This window comes from Petaurus breviceps, unplaced genomic scaffold, assembly GCF_028583685.1.
Source record: "Petaurus breviceps papuanus isolate PSGF00001 unplaced genomic scaffold, PetGlider_PUasm1.0 79, whole genome shotgun sequence".
NCBI classification, from domain to species: domain Eukaryota; kingdom Metazoa; phylum Chordata; class Mammalia; order Diprotodontia; family Petauridae; genus Petaurus; species Petaurus breviceps.
Genome location: NW_027186523.1, coordinates 30310272 through 30325771, shown reverse-complemented (window position 1 = coordinate 30325771; position 15500 = coordinate 30310272). Strand labels below are relative to the sequence as shown.

Genomic DNA, 15500 nt, shown 5'->3' with positions numbered 1-15500 from the left:
CTCTCTCTCTCTGTCTCTCTCTCTCTCTCCCCCTCTCTCTCTCTCTTCCCAGCCCTGACACAGTATTTTGCACATAGTAGATAATTAACATTTGTTGCACTGAACTGATAATTGAGACATGAGAAGTGAGGACGGATGGTGATAGAACAGGAAGGGAAGACAAAGGGGGGTTATTGGAAGAGGTGAAAATGGATATCTTGAAATCATTTTAAAAATCATTAAGTTCACCAGAGATTTTGAAGTGGAAGGGACATTATAGATCATCTAGTACTAGCTCCTCATTTTACCTAGGAGGAAACTGACTTGTTGGTTATTTGACTTGTTGAAAGTAGTAAGTAGCAGATAGAACCATAACTATGGTAGGGTCCCTGGGGCTTTGCACCAAGGCACTATAGTATTTATACTCCTTATTCAAATAGAAACAACTGAGTTTAGCATCTGAGTTAGCAAGAATAATTAGTTTAAAAAGGAATCTGTATAAAATAGACTTCTTTTCTGCTACCCTCGTCTCAAGGCTTAAGGTCTCTCCTACTGCCCTGCACTTCAAACCAAACGTGCCTTGCCACAGAAGCATTTTTGGCACTTGCTCCAGATGCCAACATTGCTAGTTGTGGCTCTGGTAGCAGAGACAAAATGAGAACTCATGTCTTTTCCTTTCTAGCTATAAAGATGTCTGAAGAGTGGGCACTAATGAAAAAGGTTATTGTGACTGACTTCCGCCCTTATTACTTACTGAGATGTTGATTTCTGTTACAAAATAGACAGACTTGATTACTTATTACCTTTATATCTTTGGTTGTTCTAAGCAAACCGAGGAATAACAAGAACTTGAGTGAAGGGGAGCACTTCAGAAAAAGGCAATCATATAGTCAAAAAATTTACTGGTGTTGAATTTAGTTCCCCAAGGAATATATCTATGACTACAAACACTCTTCTTGCCCTTATTAAAGAAAGAAAATGACTACGTAGGGCAAGCTTTGTACTGAGGTAAATTGGAGCAATGTACCTCCATCTCTTTATGTGTGACATGAGAAATCATACCAACAGAAAGAGTACCATCAATTTTCAATAGGTTTTAGTAAGCAAAAAAAAATCAGTTTTTATTTTATTCTTTATCTGGAAGGCACATACACACCTCATTTAATTAATTTGAAAATATAGCTCAGTTCCATAGACTATCCTGTTTGCACAGTCAGGTGCTTCCAACACTGTGATGGGAAAGCAAGTGACATTTACTTTGATACCTTTAATTATCCCCTATTTGAACAACATAGTTTGAAACCCACTTTTGTACTTGGTGCTTTAAAATTGGTCCTCAAAGGAAAGGAGTAGCAAATGAGCCAACTTGGGAAGCAAGGAAAAAGCCAGTGTGGCTATGCTGCAGACAGATTATTTGTTGAGACTTCAGAGAAAGATGAAATGGAAATAAAAGGAACTTTAAGCCACATATGCTCAATATATGAGAAACAAATATAGTTTTAGAACATATTAATAGCAAATTAATATCACATTTCAAGACTTACTCAACATAATAAGTGCCATATATGGGATCATCAATTTTCTCCCAGCCATATGGAAGCTCTGAAAAATAAAGCACAGAAATCACATCTTACAATAAAAAAAGATATAATTTTAGTGTAGAGTGACTGAAGATACCATAGAATATACTTGAATATAGTACTCAAAGGCAGTGCCAATTTTCAGATCCATATCATAGCATCTGCATGAAGTACAGGCTTGAAAATTGGCAGTTAAACAGACTCCTGATCTCTAGAACAATACTTTTGGGTCTAGTTGTTTGCGCTGTGCCAAACAGTAAGAGTAGCATTATTATAGACTATATTATGAAATTCCACATATTATGAAATTACCTAAGAGGGGTGAGGGAGGAATTACTTTCTAAAAGTCATATAAGTCAATATAGCTACACATTATCAAAAGAAACATCATCCAATAAAGTTAATGTTTCCAAAATACATTTCTGAAGTGAGGAAATCATAAGTGATTATATAAACTAAGACACTGCTATATCCTAGACTGATTTCCCTCTATTTGGAATAACAAATTTATAATTCATTTTACTATATAGTAGACAAATCAATGTCATGCTTTGATCTATAACACCTGAAAAATAGAACATATTCCATCCATTATGGAAGAGTCACAGATCTGTGATTCTGAATTATACAGAGAGTACTCACACCAATGAAATTACATATCAACCAAAGTATCATTTTATTAAAACTTAAATGCCACCAAAAGTCTTCTCAATCAAAGAATTTTAAATAAATAAAATTATGGATATCCATCCCTTGACAATATTGTTCACATATTCACATCTTAACAGTTAATATTCATATTAGCATCTCAGAAAGAGCCATGCACTCAATTAGATACAAAAATGTGATATTCAGTAGGCAAACTTGAAAACTAGGTAGTGACTTTTAATAATTTTCTCTCAAGTTAATAAGCTTTTAGAATGAATTCTCCTCCAGAGACAGAAGATAAGAGGTGACTATAATGAAAATATAAAGATTGTTTACTTGCTGAGTATTAGCATACTTTATTTTATGGATAATAATGTTTAACCCTAAATGAGATGCACTGAAAAATACTCCTCTATGTAAAATACTTATTTTTTTGGCTGTTCCAAACTCTATAAGTTAAATATTGAAGAATTAAAAAATATGTAAATTATGCTTAATGCTTCATTGTTTGGGTATAATATCTTGACTCTGTGATTACTTTCTAAATTATTCATGTCTGAAGTTCTTTAATATACATTTAAAACTCAAGTACCCTCAAACATATAATCTAGACTCAAGATAATTAACCTTTTTATGAAAAAAAAGTCTTTTGAGGATAATAGTCTTAGACTAGAATATTACCGTTTTGAGAAATCACATATTTTATACCTATTCAATTGATTATACAACTTAACTATACTTACATATGTAGTTTTATTATTTAATTTGATTCATATAGGTTAGGACAGGGGATAAGGTTTTTGATTTTGAGCTTTTGATTTCATTGGTATAGGGAGTCTTCCTTGGGCAGTTAGATATCCTGGTGGATAAAATACCAGGCTTGGAGTCAGGAAGACCTGAGTTCAAATCTGCCTCAGACACTTTATTATGTCTGAGTTGTGTGACCCTGGGCAAGTGACTTAATCCTGTTTGCCTCAGTTTCCTCATCTATAAAATGAGCTGGAGAAGGAAATGGCAATCCACTCCAATATCTTTGCTAAGAAAACCCCAAATGGACTCATGATGAGTCAGACACCACTGAAAAAAGACTAAAGAACAAAATCATCTTTCCTTCTATTCCCTGTATGGTCATCTGACCTACTTATGTGAACTAAAAACCATAGGGTATACAGCATAGATAGACACTGTACCCTTAGGATTTCTCTGACTTTCTATTTGCCTGTCAGCTGAACTTTCTTTTATAGGTTGTCTTGCTTAATCACAGCGTGAGCTCCTTGAGAATAGGAACTATCTTGCTTTTCTGTTTGTATCCAAAACTTAGTAGAGTGCTAGGCACATAAGAGGTTACAAATTCTTTATTGTTTACTGCATTCATTCATTTTTAGTTGAGGAAATTTTCTCTAGCAATGAAGGCCAGCGACTTCTCTATAAATTTAAGAGTCTAAAGAATTATCCCGAGCATTGAGAGACTAAATAATGTCCAAAGTTGGGGTGGCTAGGTGGTGCAGTGAATATAGAGTACTGGCCCTGGAGTCAGGAGGACCTGAGTTCAAATCTGGCCTTAGACACTTAACACAAAAACTAGCCATGTGACCTTGGGAAAGTCACTTAACCCCAATTGCCCTCCAGAAAGCAAAAAAAAAAATGTCCAAAGTCAGCCAGCCAGATATCTCAGTACTAGGACTTCAGCACTGGTCTTCATTACATCGTGCTGCCCATTGAGCTAATGCAATGTCACAGAAAGTCTTAATAAATATTATTTTTTCTCCAGAAAGCTATGGATATGATGCACATGACAGACTCAAATACAGAAGGAATGGTTTTGAAGAATTCCTATAAAATTTTCTCAGCTACTAAAATGATTTTAGACTAGCTAATTATTACTATATACATAGAATAGTCCTAATCAGATTAAGCACAGGATAGTGGGAATTAAAAAATGGTGAGAGCCAGCATGGGGGAAACTGTGGAATGAAGACAAAGACCAATGACAGGTCGTTTAAAAAGAACATTTCAATTAGGTTTCTGTGAGGTGTGTAGTAGGAATATCTATTAGCTGTTAGCTGCAGTCTATTTACCATAAAGATTCAGGACAGGTAAACTATATAGGTATCAATAAGTTAAATGAAGATATATGAACTTAATTTAGGCTAAAAGAGGCACCTAGATGTAATTCAAGAACCTCCCATAGATTTAAAATTAAAAGGTATCAATACAATAAATAATGCCAGTCCAGGAAGATGAAGGGCTAGAAACAGAGTTTTACATATCTGGTAGAACTGCTTATTTTTAGTAGGGCTAGAAAGTCATTTTCTACCATTCAAAGGGTTTTAGTGAGTAGAGAAGAAGATAAAGAAAGAAAAGAGATAGAATATGGCAGAAGCTTTTGTTTTCTGTAATCCATTTGAATGCTGGAGTATCAGATAATTTTTAACAGTCATCTATCCATTCATCTATCTATCTATCTATCTATCTATCTATCTATCTATCTATCTATCTATCTATCTATCTATCTATAATCCTAATTGTTTTATAGTATAGTAACTAGCACACTAAACTACTTATTCTACAACAACTATTTACACTAACAACTTAAAAAGCATGGTCCATCAATTACAGTATTTTTGCTACAGAGACATAGGAATTTTCCTACAGAGACATAGTCAAATCCAGTCCTAAAATTATCAGAAAACATTAAATTTTTACTTTTAAAACTATTTTCTGTTTTGTCTTACTATTTTTAAAGCCTTATGGATATATATCCTTAAATATTTCAGTATGTATAAATAAATGCATAAAGAGCATCTAGTAATATTTTATTATAAGTAGTTGAGTATTTTTGTAACCCTTTTGGTTCATGAACTACTTAAGCAGTGAAAAAGATCATACATATCACCTCCTCTTCAATATTTGCCTTTGCCAAAAAAGAATTCTCACTAAAGACTGACTTGATTTGGGCTTTATTGGGGGTATATATTAATAGATATCTTCTTTTAAAACCAAACATCCTAATTACAGTATTAATTTATGTCTGAAACAAAAGCACATTATACAAGCAATAATTCTACAAGAGACCAGTCTATCAAACATCAGTGACCTTTGAATCACAGTTTGAGAAGTCAGATAACTATCCTTCTATTGTATCATTTCCCATTTCTTTTTACTTCTCTTCAAGTGAATCTTGTGTGATACAGCAAGAAATTATCAATACACATAAATACAATCCAAACTATGTATGAAACAGAGTAGATCCACACAGGTTTATCTGAATTGATACTACATAAAAATCATGCCACTAATCTAAGCATGATCCACGATGACATTTTTCTTCACAAGCAAAAACAGAACTTCTAGATCGGAAATGGTACCGGGAAAATATAGATTCTAAGGTATTAACCCATTTTGTTTTCTCTCACAAAGAGACAAATCATATCACAAAGTACAAATATCTCACCCTTGGTGAAAAGTTTCCATTACAATGTGATGCAAAGTATTTGGAATCTTGGTTGGTAAAGAAAATAAAGTTCTATTTAAAAAATGTAGTGTTTGTGCAAGGAAAACTAAGAAATTAGAAAAAAATATTAATTTTTAACACCTAATTTTGTTAGCTAAGCAAGACATTTGGAATATCTGAGCCCCAAGTTATTTATTTTTTTAAGCAATTGGGGTTAAGTAACTTGCTCAAGGTTACATGGCCAGTTATTTCTGGGTGGGTGCTAAGTATCTGAGCCCAGATTTGATCCCCAGGTCATCCCGACACTGGAGCCGGTGCTCTTACTCGCTGAGCCACCTGGCTGCCCCTAAGCAATTGGGGTTAAGTAACTTGCTCAAGGTTACATGGCCAGTTATTTCTGGATGGGTGCTAAGTATCTGAGCCCAGATTTGATCCCTCAGGTCATCCCAACACTGGGGCCGGTGTTCTTACTCGCTGTGCTGCCTGGCTGCCCTGCCCCAATTTATTTTTAATGTTATGTCATCAAAGTTTCAAATTTCAGGATAATAAAGGTCAAATTGGTAAACCTGAGTTCTAGTATTCCCTTTTCATTATATAAAACCTATAACGGAAAACTGAATGCAAACTGATATTCTGCTATGCTATTTTATCTATTTTTGTGACACTATATAACTATGTATCATGGAACACCAAAACATGTAAAGGATCAAAATTGTGGATGACCCAAAAGGTAACACAGAGATGTATCATATGGTAGTTTTAAGGAGGCTGTAGTATAATACTAATAATGATTTAAATTTGAGAAGTGACAAAAAAAATATCCAGAGAATGTAGAATCAGTATAGGAGGTGTGTCAGTCAAGAAGAAAGAGTAAAGGATAAACAAATGAACAACTTATTTGCTACATTAAGACCAAGAGGACAGTCTCCTCTATGGAGACTTTATGGAAAGATATTGACATGATCCATAGAGGATAGAAACATGTTTGGACAGCTGTCTACACTGACAGGAAGGCACCATCATCTGTGCAATAATATATTCACAAAACCACTGAAATATCTGGGCTGTGCCTTTAAGTATTTTTAATTTAATTCTTTCAGTTGACAAAACCAAATTTTCTTGCCCTCTTTGGGAATCTTCCCCAGATTGGGAAACAACAGTAACAATAACAGTAATAACAACACTTTTGCAACTAATATCCAAGGTCAAGCAAAAGAAAAATTTCTCAATTGCCATGTGCAAAATATTCTCATTCTGCCCCTGGAATCCACCATCTCTCTCTCAACTAGTATACTTTATCACCAATCCTCTGAAATTATTATTGGTCAGTGCATTGATCAGAGTCTATTACTGTCTTCTTCCAATTACTCAGTTATTCTTTCTCTTATTATTGTTGAGTCTTTCAGTAGTGTCTGACTCTATGGGGCCCAATGGCTTTGTCCATGGGGTTTTCTTGAGTGGTTTGCTATTTCCTTCTCCAGTGTATCCCCATTTTAAAGTTAAGGAACTGAGGCAAACAGGGGTTAAGTGACTTGCCCAGAGTGACATAGCTTTTAAGTGTCTGAAGTCATAATTGAACTCAGATCTTCCTGACTCCAGGCCCAATGCTCCATTCACTGCACCACTGAGGTACCTTCTGCTAATCAATAAAACTAAATACATTATTCATAATTAAGTATCGAACACCCGAAATAGCTTTATTTCTTTAGCAATCTTTTCCCAGTTGGAATCTCTCTGTAGTGATAACTAAATTCTTTCCTGAAAAAGTATTCCCTAATCTGCATGCTAGCTTTTTCTGTAAATGGCATCATAAAATGGGCAATAAGATTGGAGTTTCCCAGGAAAGTCATCAAAAGAAAATGTCTTATACCTTCTTAAGTAGGGCTTTATTCTAGATATTTTCCTGGGATACATTTTTATCATTACATAGAAAGAGAAGAAAAAGAATGATAAGAGATATACTGACAAAATTAAAATATAGCTACAACTGACCTTTGGATTCTTTATAAAATCATGATAAATCTCCACTCTGTTTGTACTATGAGGACCTTGGTTCCCAAAAGATTACATGAATATAGCTATTGAGTTGTTTTTACAACTGGGTACTGGGTGCGTGGGTCTTGTTCTTTTTACAGTGGTAAAAAATGTTACAATGAACTAGGTGCATAGACTGTGTTTTACAGTGTGATGTCCTGTTCACTATATCCCATGGTTCTAACTTTAATGTTTTATTACTACAGTAGTGCTATGCATTCTATTTCATAGAGGCCCACAGTTTTTACAGGCTTATTGTTAATAAAAATTTCAATTGCACTGAAGAAATCAATCACCTCTGAATAATGTAATCCTTTATAGTATCCCTACTGTGTTATAGTCAAAATATGCCAGGTTTTCTTGACAAGTTTGTGAGGAGATATTCCTATTCTTCAAATATTCTGTGGGTAGGCTTTAGAAATGCCAATTTCTAGAGGGTTCAGCAAGCAATTACATATGTGCTGTTAAATAGGGATGAGATAAGGGGGAAGGGGGAAAAAGATGCCTGTCCCATTTGGCTAGATAGAAAGCATGGTTTCTTAACTTGGGGGTCTGTGAATCTGTTTGTTAAAATACGTTTACAATTATATTTCAATATTATTGGTTTCCCTTGTAATCTTATATATTTTATTTTATGCATTTAAAAACATTATTCTGAGAGGGGGTCCATATGCTCCATCAGAAAAGAGAAGAGAAAGAGGAACACGCATTTATTAAGCATCTACTATGTGTCAGGCACTGTACTAAATAAATACTTTACAAATATTATCTCATTGGTCCTCAGGACAATCCCATGAGAGATGCTATTTTGAATGTCATTTAACAGTTGAAGAAACTGAGACAGGCAGAGATTAAGGTATTTTCACAGGGTCATTCAAAGTCATACCTACCTAATGTCTGAGTCCAAATTGGAGCTCATGTCTCTGATTGCAGGAATGGGTCTCCAACCACTGTACCACCTGAAGCTGCCAAAGGGGACCATGATACACAAAAAGGTTAAGAAACCATAGATGAGAGGAGAGGATAGTAAGAAAACACTTGAGAAGAGGGAGTAGCAGCTGAGAAAAGCCCTTCCATTCAGAGAGAAAGGGCCCAAGGGCAGGGCACTTGCTGAAGAGGTACTGGAAGGAATCCAGAGACCAAGACCACAGCCAGATTTGGCTCCAGAAAGTGCAGATCTGACTGAAAACTAAGCAGTAAAGGGACCCAGAGCCTTGCAAGAAAGACAAACTGTCACTTAAACTGGGGATGAAGAGCAAGCAGAACAGCCTGGGGACAAAATGGAAAGGCAATTGTAAAAGCCTCATCATTTTGTTATCATATCAAGCTGGTTAAGGAAGTACTCTAGAAATGGAAACAGTATGGGATTGGAAGTCAAAAAGCACTGGTTTAATGGACATAGATTTGAATCTCGGCTCTGTCTCCCACCATCTATAAGAGAAAAAAGTCAACTTACCTCACATATAAAATCAAGAGCTTAGACGAATACCTAGCATTTAAATAGTGCTTTAAGGTCGGCAGAACGGTTTGTGTATATTTCTCATCGAATCCTTACAGTACACTTGGGAGGTAGAGGCAGAGATAGGTTAAGTGAATTGCCCAGGGTTACGCAGCTAGTGAATGTTGGAAGAAACATTTGAATTCAGGTCTTCTGACTCCAAATCCAGCATTTAATCCCCTGGGCCACCTGGATGCTTGGATTGGATCACCACCAAAGTTTTTTTTAGGTCTAAAATTTGATGATGCTGAGAAGTGAAAGTGTCTGTTCTAATAACTTGTGTAAATTAGTAGTTTGAAATTAGTTTTTCATACAATGTCTAAAAAAAAAGTTTACTACACTAACCAAGAAATAAGAGTAGCCTGTGCAAATAACCTAATGTGGGCAATCAGCTAAGTGGGGAGTAAAGGGTAGGGTCCCAAATTCATGACCTTTTGGAGGAGAAATCTCAGAGCCTCTGTTTGGTGATGGTATAAAATTAATAGCAAAAACTGGGGACCTTTCTGTACTAAGTTCTCCAGACCTGTTTCATTAAAGGTTTAACATGGTAAAATTATTCTTATGTTAAATTGTTCATATAAAATAATGTGATTTTTAATATTATAATTTGTTTTCAAAGAAAGAACCATGAAAATGTAAATCGTTTTAAGGGAATGTAGTTAATGTTGCTTCTTAATATACAATAACCAACTTGGTTCAGTTCCTAGTTCTGTATTTTTCTTTTTTTCACTTGGGACCATTAAATCACCTCTTCTTTTTACCATACTGTGTTCCCAATACATGTTGCTGACTTTCAAGAATGCAATTTATACAATCCCAAGATCATTATCTATAAACATTTAAGTGGATGCTGTTTTAGGCCAATGAGGATAAAAAGAGGCAAAAGACCCTTTCTGATTCCATAAGGAACTTGCACTCTAATTGAATGAATGAATGAAAAAGTATTTATTAAGCCATTTACTTGGTACTAAGCACTAGGGTCACAAATGAAAAACCAAGACAGTCCCTGACTTCAGGGCACTCACATTCTCATAGGCAGAGATAGCACATTTTAGGATGTGGTGATCAAAGAGGGATGAGAGCACTGGGAAGTTTCTGGGATGGTGAGTGGGGCCTTAGGGAAGTAAACTAACACACTTTTCCAGGAACAATGACAGAGTTGATTTAATTATGTTTCCAGGCTGGGGAGAAGTCTGCAGAATAAAGTGTGTCTGTAGCCTGGTTATGGATGTAATGGGTATCTGAGACAACTGCCAATCAAGGTGGGGATCAGGGAAGTAGGGAGAGAGATATTGCAGTGTTAATGACATTAAAGGGTTAAGTACTCCCTTTAGGTTCTGGCTTAAAAAGACTTCATTTCTAGACAAAATGAGGAGTTGGCACAATATTACTACTAATAGCTCATAGTGACACAGTGTTTATGGCTTACTGAATTCAACAAAATACATTTATCAAATGCATGCTAGAAGGCATATGCTAGGCATTAGAGATGATTAAAATCTCTTCTCTCAAGAGCTTATTTTCTACTTAGGGGGCACAATACTCTAAGGGGTAACTCCAACTCAAGCTGGTCCCCGTTAAAGTTCAATTTTTGAAGGAAAGGAGAATATTATAGGACAGGTTATTTAAAAGAAAACAAAGAATGTTTATTCAAAAAGGATAGCATGTAGCTTAGGTAGATTGGTTCCCCTTCCTTCCACATGGAAACCCGTCTGGTCAAAAGCTCGGGATATATGTTCCTCTGGTGCTGAAACATCTTTGGAGTCTAGAGAACTTGACTCCATGTGGGTGGGCCTTTCTATGCCCTTAGGTGATCAGAAAATCATGTCAATAAGGCCAGAGGCTACTAAGAAGTTGTGTCCTAGGAGGAGGAGCTTGGGCCTTAGTCCTACCAGCCAATCACATTCAGGGGACATCTTCGCATTTTAGAACACTTTCAATACCACACTGAAGAGTTTTTATTTTATCCTTGAGGCAATAGAGAACCACCAAAGATTTTGAGGAGGTGAGTGATATGGTTTAATTTGTTCCTTAAGAAAGATTATTCTGGCAACAGTGTTGGATGATAGGTTGAAGAGGAGGGATTCTGGAAATGGAGAGACCAATTAGGAGGCTATTGGAACACTTCAGGTGAGAGGTGATGAGGTTCTGAAATAAAATTCTGATTGTATGAGTGGAGAAAGGACACATATTAGAATTATTGTGTAAGTAAAACTGAAAACATTTTGTTCACAAAACTCTATAACGTATATAGTTTGTGTTAGTATATTCATCTTATACACGAGGAAGTCAAGACTTAGAAAGTTTCAGTGATTTGCTCATGCTCACCCAATGAGTAAGTGATTGAGTTATAACTTATGCCCAACTACTCTAGCATCAAGCCCTGTGCCTTTCCAACCATATCACAAAAAGGTGCTATATACTAAATATACCAAATCTGTAAGTGCTACAGAAAATCATAGTTGAAAATGGTGTTTGGGGAAAACTTCACAGAAGAGATGAAACTTAAGCTGGACTGTGAAAAGTCTTTGGACTTAGATAAGTGGAAAGGAGTGAGAAGGTAATCACAGGAGGACGTAATGGCATGGGCAGTTGAGGAAAGAACAAGTAACCCAATTTTCCTGGAACTGTGTGTTGGTGAATAATCAAAGTCAAGGTTAGAGAGATTGGTAGGGGCTTGCTTGTGAAGAACCTGGAATGCCAAAGTAAGAAATTGATAATTTATTCTTTAGGCAACAGGGAATGGTTGAAGATTTGAAACCAGAGCTGATGTATACAACAACAACAAACATACTTCAGGACAATTGAAGTCCAAGTGCTGTGCTGGGAAAGCTGCACAGGGGAGCAACCAGGTGCTGAACACTGAGAGATGATTGATTTAGTTCTAGACATTAGGTATTGAGAAATTGTGCTAGGGTTGTGGCAGTGAGAAAATAACTTGAGGGATGTATGGGAAAGATATTATGGAAGACTGATCAATGAAATTTTGTGGATGATAGCCTAATGGGGTAAAAGAGGAAGAAGTTTAAAATGCCATTAAAATTATGAGCATTACTGATACAGAGAATGATAGCATCAATGACAGAAAGGAGAAAGTTAGAAGGGGAACTTTGGATTCTGCAACATTTAAGTAGAAGCACCAAAAGGCAGTTGAGAATGTAGGGTCAAATTTTAGGAGAGTTGCCAGGATCGAAGACATAGACTGGAGTCATTTTTAGAAGCAGTAGTTGAAGATACAGTAGTGGATAAGATTTCTGAGGGAGAGAATATAAAGCAGGGAAACCTGAGGACTGAGCAGTGGGAGTAGATTAACATTTAAAATTCTAATATTGGTTGTAAGGAAAGAAAATAGTGCTTAGCAAATATCATTTAACTTCTTGATTCAGGAGCATTTGTACCGTGTCAGAACTGGTTCTCAGCTGTGGCATAAGCCAGATTGAGAAAGGCTGGGAATGAAATTCCAGGCAGACTAGCAGTTGCATGAAGGCCATGTGTTTAAATATTGGAGAAAGGAAGAAGTTGGCTGTTGAAAAAAGCCATGATAAGTGATAAATCTCATTGTAAGTCTAAAACTGGGAGACTGATCTATGTACTACAGTAATTTTGAGAAGAGATGAAAATTATGATTCTTGGGAAAGGGCTTCAGGTAGGACATTAGGATAGCTTTTGAAAGTGTACAAGCTGAATCTAATATCCAGAGTATTTATCTAAGCAGTTTGGGATAGATAGATGATTGCTGGAAGTCCAAGCAGTATAAAACCAGTGGATGTCTGGAAAGGCAAAGAGGGTTGTCACTAAGGAAGCTGGTAGCAAGTAGCAGGCACTAACTCAAGGGGGAGGCTGCTCAAGCTTAAGTATATAACTATTAATTTGGTAGTCTTCCCTGATGGTACCGTTTGAATGGAGGTAGTAGACTGGAACTCAGTCACTAGAAAGTTGGAGCTATTACATCAGTGGAGGGATAGCAACAGAATTGAATTGATGTCAACTCTGAACAATTCAGAACAAAAGGAAGATTTTGTTTGAATTATCTGGCTAACAAGATAGTCTTTCCTAATATGGTTCCTTATATTCTGATAGAACTACGATTAGTAGATAAGAAACAGGATTACTATACTCTACATGTGGGGATTAAGTGATTCTATCTAAGAAGGTTGAGAAAATTCATAGGATAAGCTATGTAAGGCTCATTTCAAACCTCAATTTCCTTTCTTTCTTGCTTGCTTGCTTTCTCTCTGTCTTTCCTTCTTTCCTTCCTCCCTCCCTTCTTTCCTCCTTCCTTCCTTCCTTCCTTCCTTCCTTCCTTCCTTCCTTCCTTCCTTCCTTCCTTCCTTCCTTCCTTCCTTCCTTCCTTCCTTCCTTCCTTCCTTCCTTCCTTCCTTCCTTCCTTCCTTCCTTCTTTCCTTCCTTTCAATTTAGAGTAAACTCTTGATTTTTGCCTTGGGTTTTGTAGACATATGTCCTAATTTTTTGTTTCCAAATTCAATTAAAAAAATTCTATGACTCATGTATATCATAACTGGCATCTCTGATTTGAACTCTTTTTAAACTTACTAAACAGATTCTGATCTAGTTGTGGAAGAGAATGAAATCATGGGCTTTTGTAGGTGGAAGGGTCAATGTTATCAACATTTTCAGGTAAGAGGAAAATGAAGGCCTTTTAAAAAATGACTGGTAATGGCCCCTCCAGTCTAAATGCTACTATCACATTCTAATGTACACCTCAAACATATAGGAATATCACGTCAGGCAATTTCTGCAAGGTTCTGAAGGCTAAATTAAATTTATCAACAGTCTCTTATAATTGATCCACATGTTCTTATTGTCATTAGTCAGGACCACATCTTTCATTTGGACGAGTTTCAGTGAATTCATAATATAGACATTTTAACCCGGTAGATAAGTATTTTAAAATATAATGAATTTGATGTGCAGGGTGCCCCAAAAATCTTAGTACAAATTGAAAGCTTTAATTGCACTAAGACTCCTGAGACACCTGCTATTATGGTGAGAATATCTTACCATTTAAAGTATCTACCTAGGAGAAGCTTCTAAATATCTAACAAAATAATATTGGAAACATAAAATAGTTACCTTTGTTCCTCATACCGGACAAAATGAATTCTACTTAAGAACTGGCTCTATTAATTTTTGCATTTAAGATGAAGCCATTGAGCTATATTTAATGTTGATTAAAAATCCTACTTAGCCTCATCAAACAGAACTGTCACAATGAAAACCCTGGGCTGCTCAGGCGTAAGTACATAAGATTAGTTTGGTAAAGTCTTCCCTGATGGTACCATTTGAAGCATCTTCTGCTATGCTGGCTTTAAGGAGCATTGCGCTGATTTTATATGCCATTAAATAAGAACATCCATTTTGTTTGGGCCATGGAAATCACAGCTTCTAAGAGGTGGGCATGTTTTATAAATAAGCAAGCTGGGCATTTGAGGAACAGGGGCTGGGGGGATGTAGCTGTGTCACGAATTCTATATGTTTTCTGGTCTGCTGAGTTTAGCATGCTCCTGTCAGGGTGAAGAAGCAGCTGGGAAGCAATTCTGAAAAGAATGCTTGAAAAACAAATAAAAACGCCAGCTGTCAACATCATTTGTGTTGTGAAGAGAGGAAAGGCACTTTTCCAAACTTTCCATTTGTGATGTGAAGTGGTTTTTAAAAGTACCATATATTACACAACATACACACTTAATGAGCAAGGTGACAGAGAGAATTATACTATGTCAAGGTTCCCAGTGTTTGAAATTTTTCCTTAGGCTGGACAAAGATTACACATTATTTTGACTAGGGCAGAAAGTGGCTGGGATTTCACAGGATTTTATATCCGCTCCATTTGAAGGCCACACTAGATGAAATGGAGGTATGACGTATGGGGTGAGATGAGGTAGGAGGAGATTTCTTTGCAGAGAAAGATGTTGAGTAGTACTTTTTTTTTTTGTAGGATTATGTAATTTATATTAGGTATTTCATCTCATGCCTTGCCTACTGGTGAAGAGCAGGGACTGCTTCTCCTTGTGGTCCCAGACTTTAGTCCAGCGCTTGTCCCATAGTAAGTGTTCAATGAGTGCTGATATGAATGCAAATATTAGTAGTAATGTCTAAAGTGACAAACATAGACAACACGTACCGCTTAATGTATGTGTGCACCTGTAATGCCATCCCCAAGTAACTTCCAGAGAACTTAACTGTATGCTGCAGCAAAGTTTAGGAAACACCTGCTATGTGGCAAGGACCGTGCTTAAGGGTGTGATATATGAATGAACAGAAGCAAACACATGGGCCCTCATCTCGG

General features: G+C 36.3%; 1 protein-coding gene across 1 annotated transcript in view; it reads right to left on the bottom strand.

Moving 5' to 3' along the window:
• Window positions 1-15500, bottom strand: part of LOC138175883 (membrane-associated guanylate kinase, WW and PDZ domain-containing protein 2) — a 1727565-nt gene that overhangs the window by 417709 nt on the left and 1294356 nt on the right. Inside the window, exon 7 of the mRNA XM_069106526.1 lies at window positions 1524-1581. Within this exon, the coding sequence (XP_068962627.1) occupies window positions 1524-1581 (58 nt within the window). The remainder of the gene's footprint in view (window positions 1-1523; window positions 1582-15500) is intronic.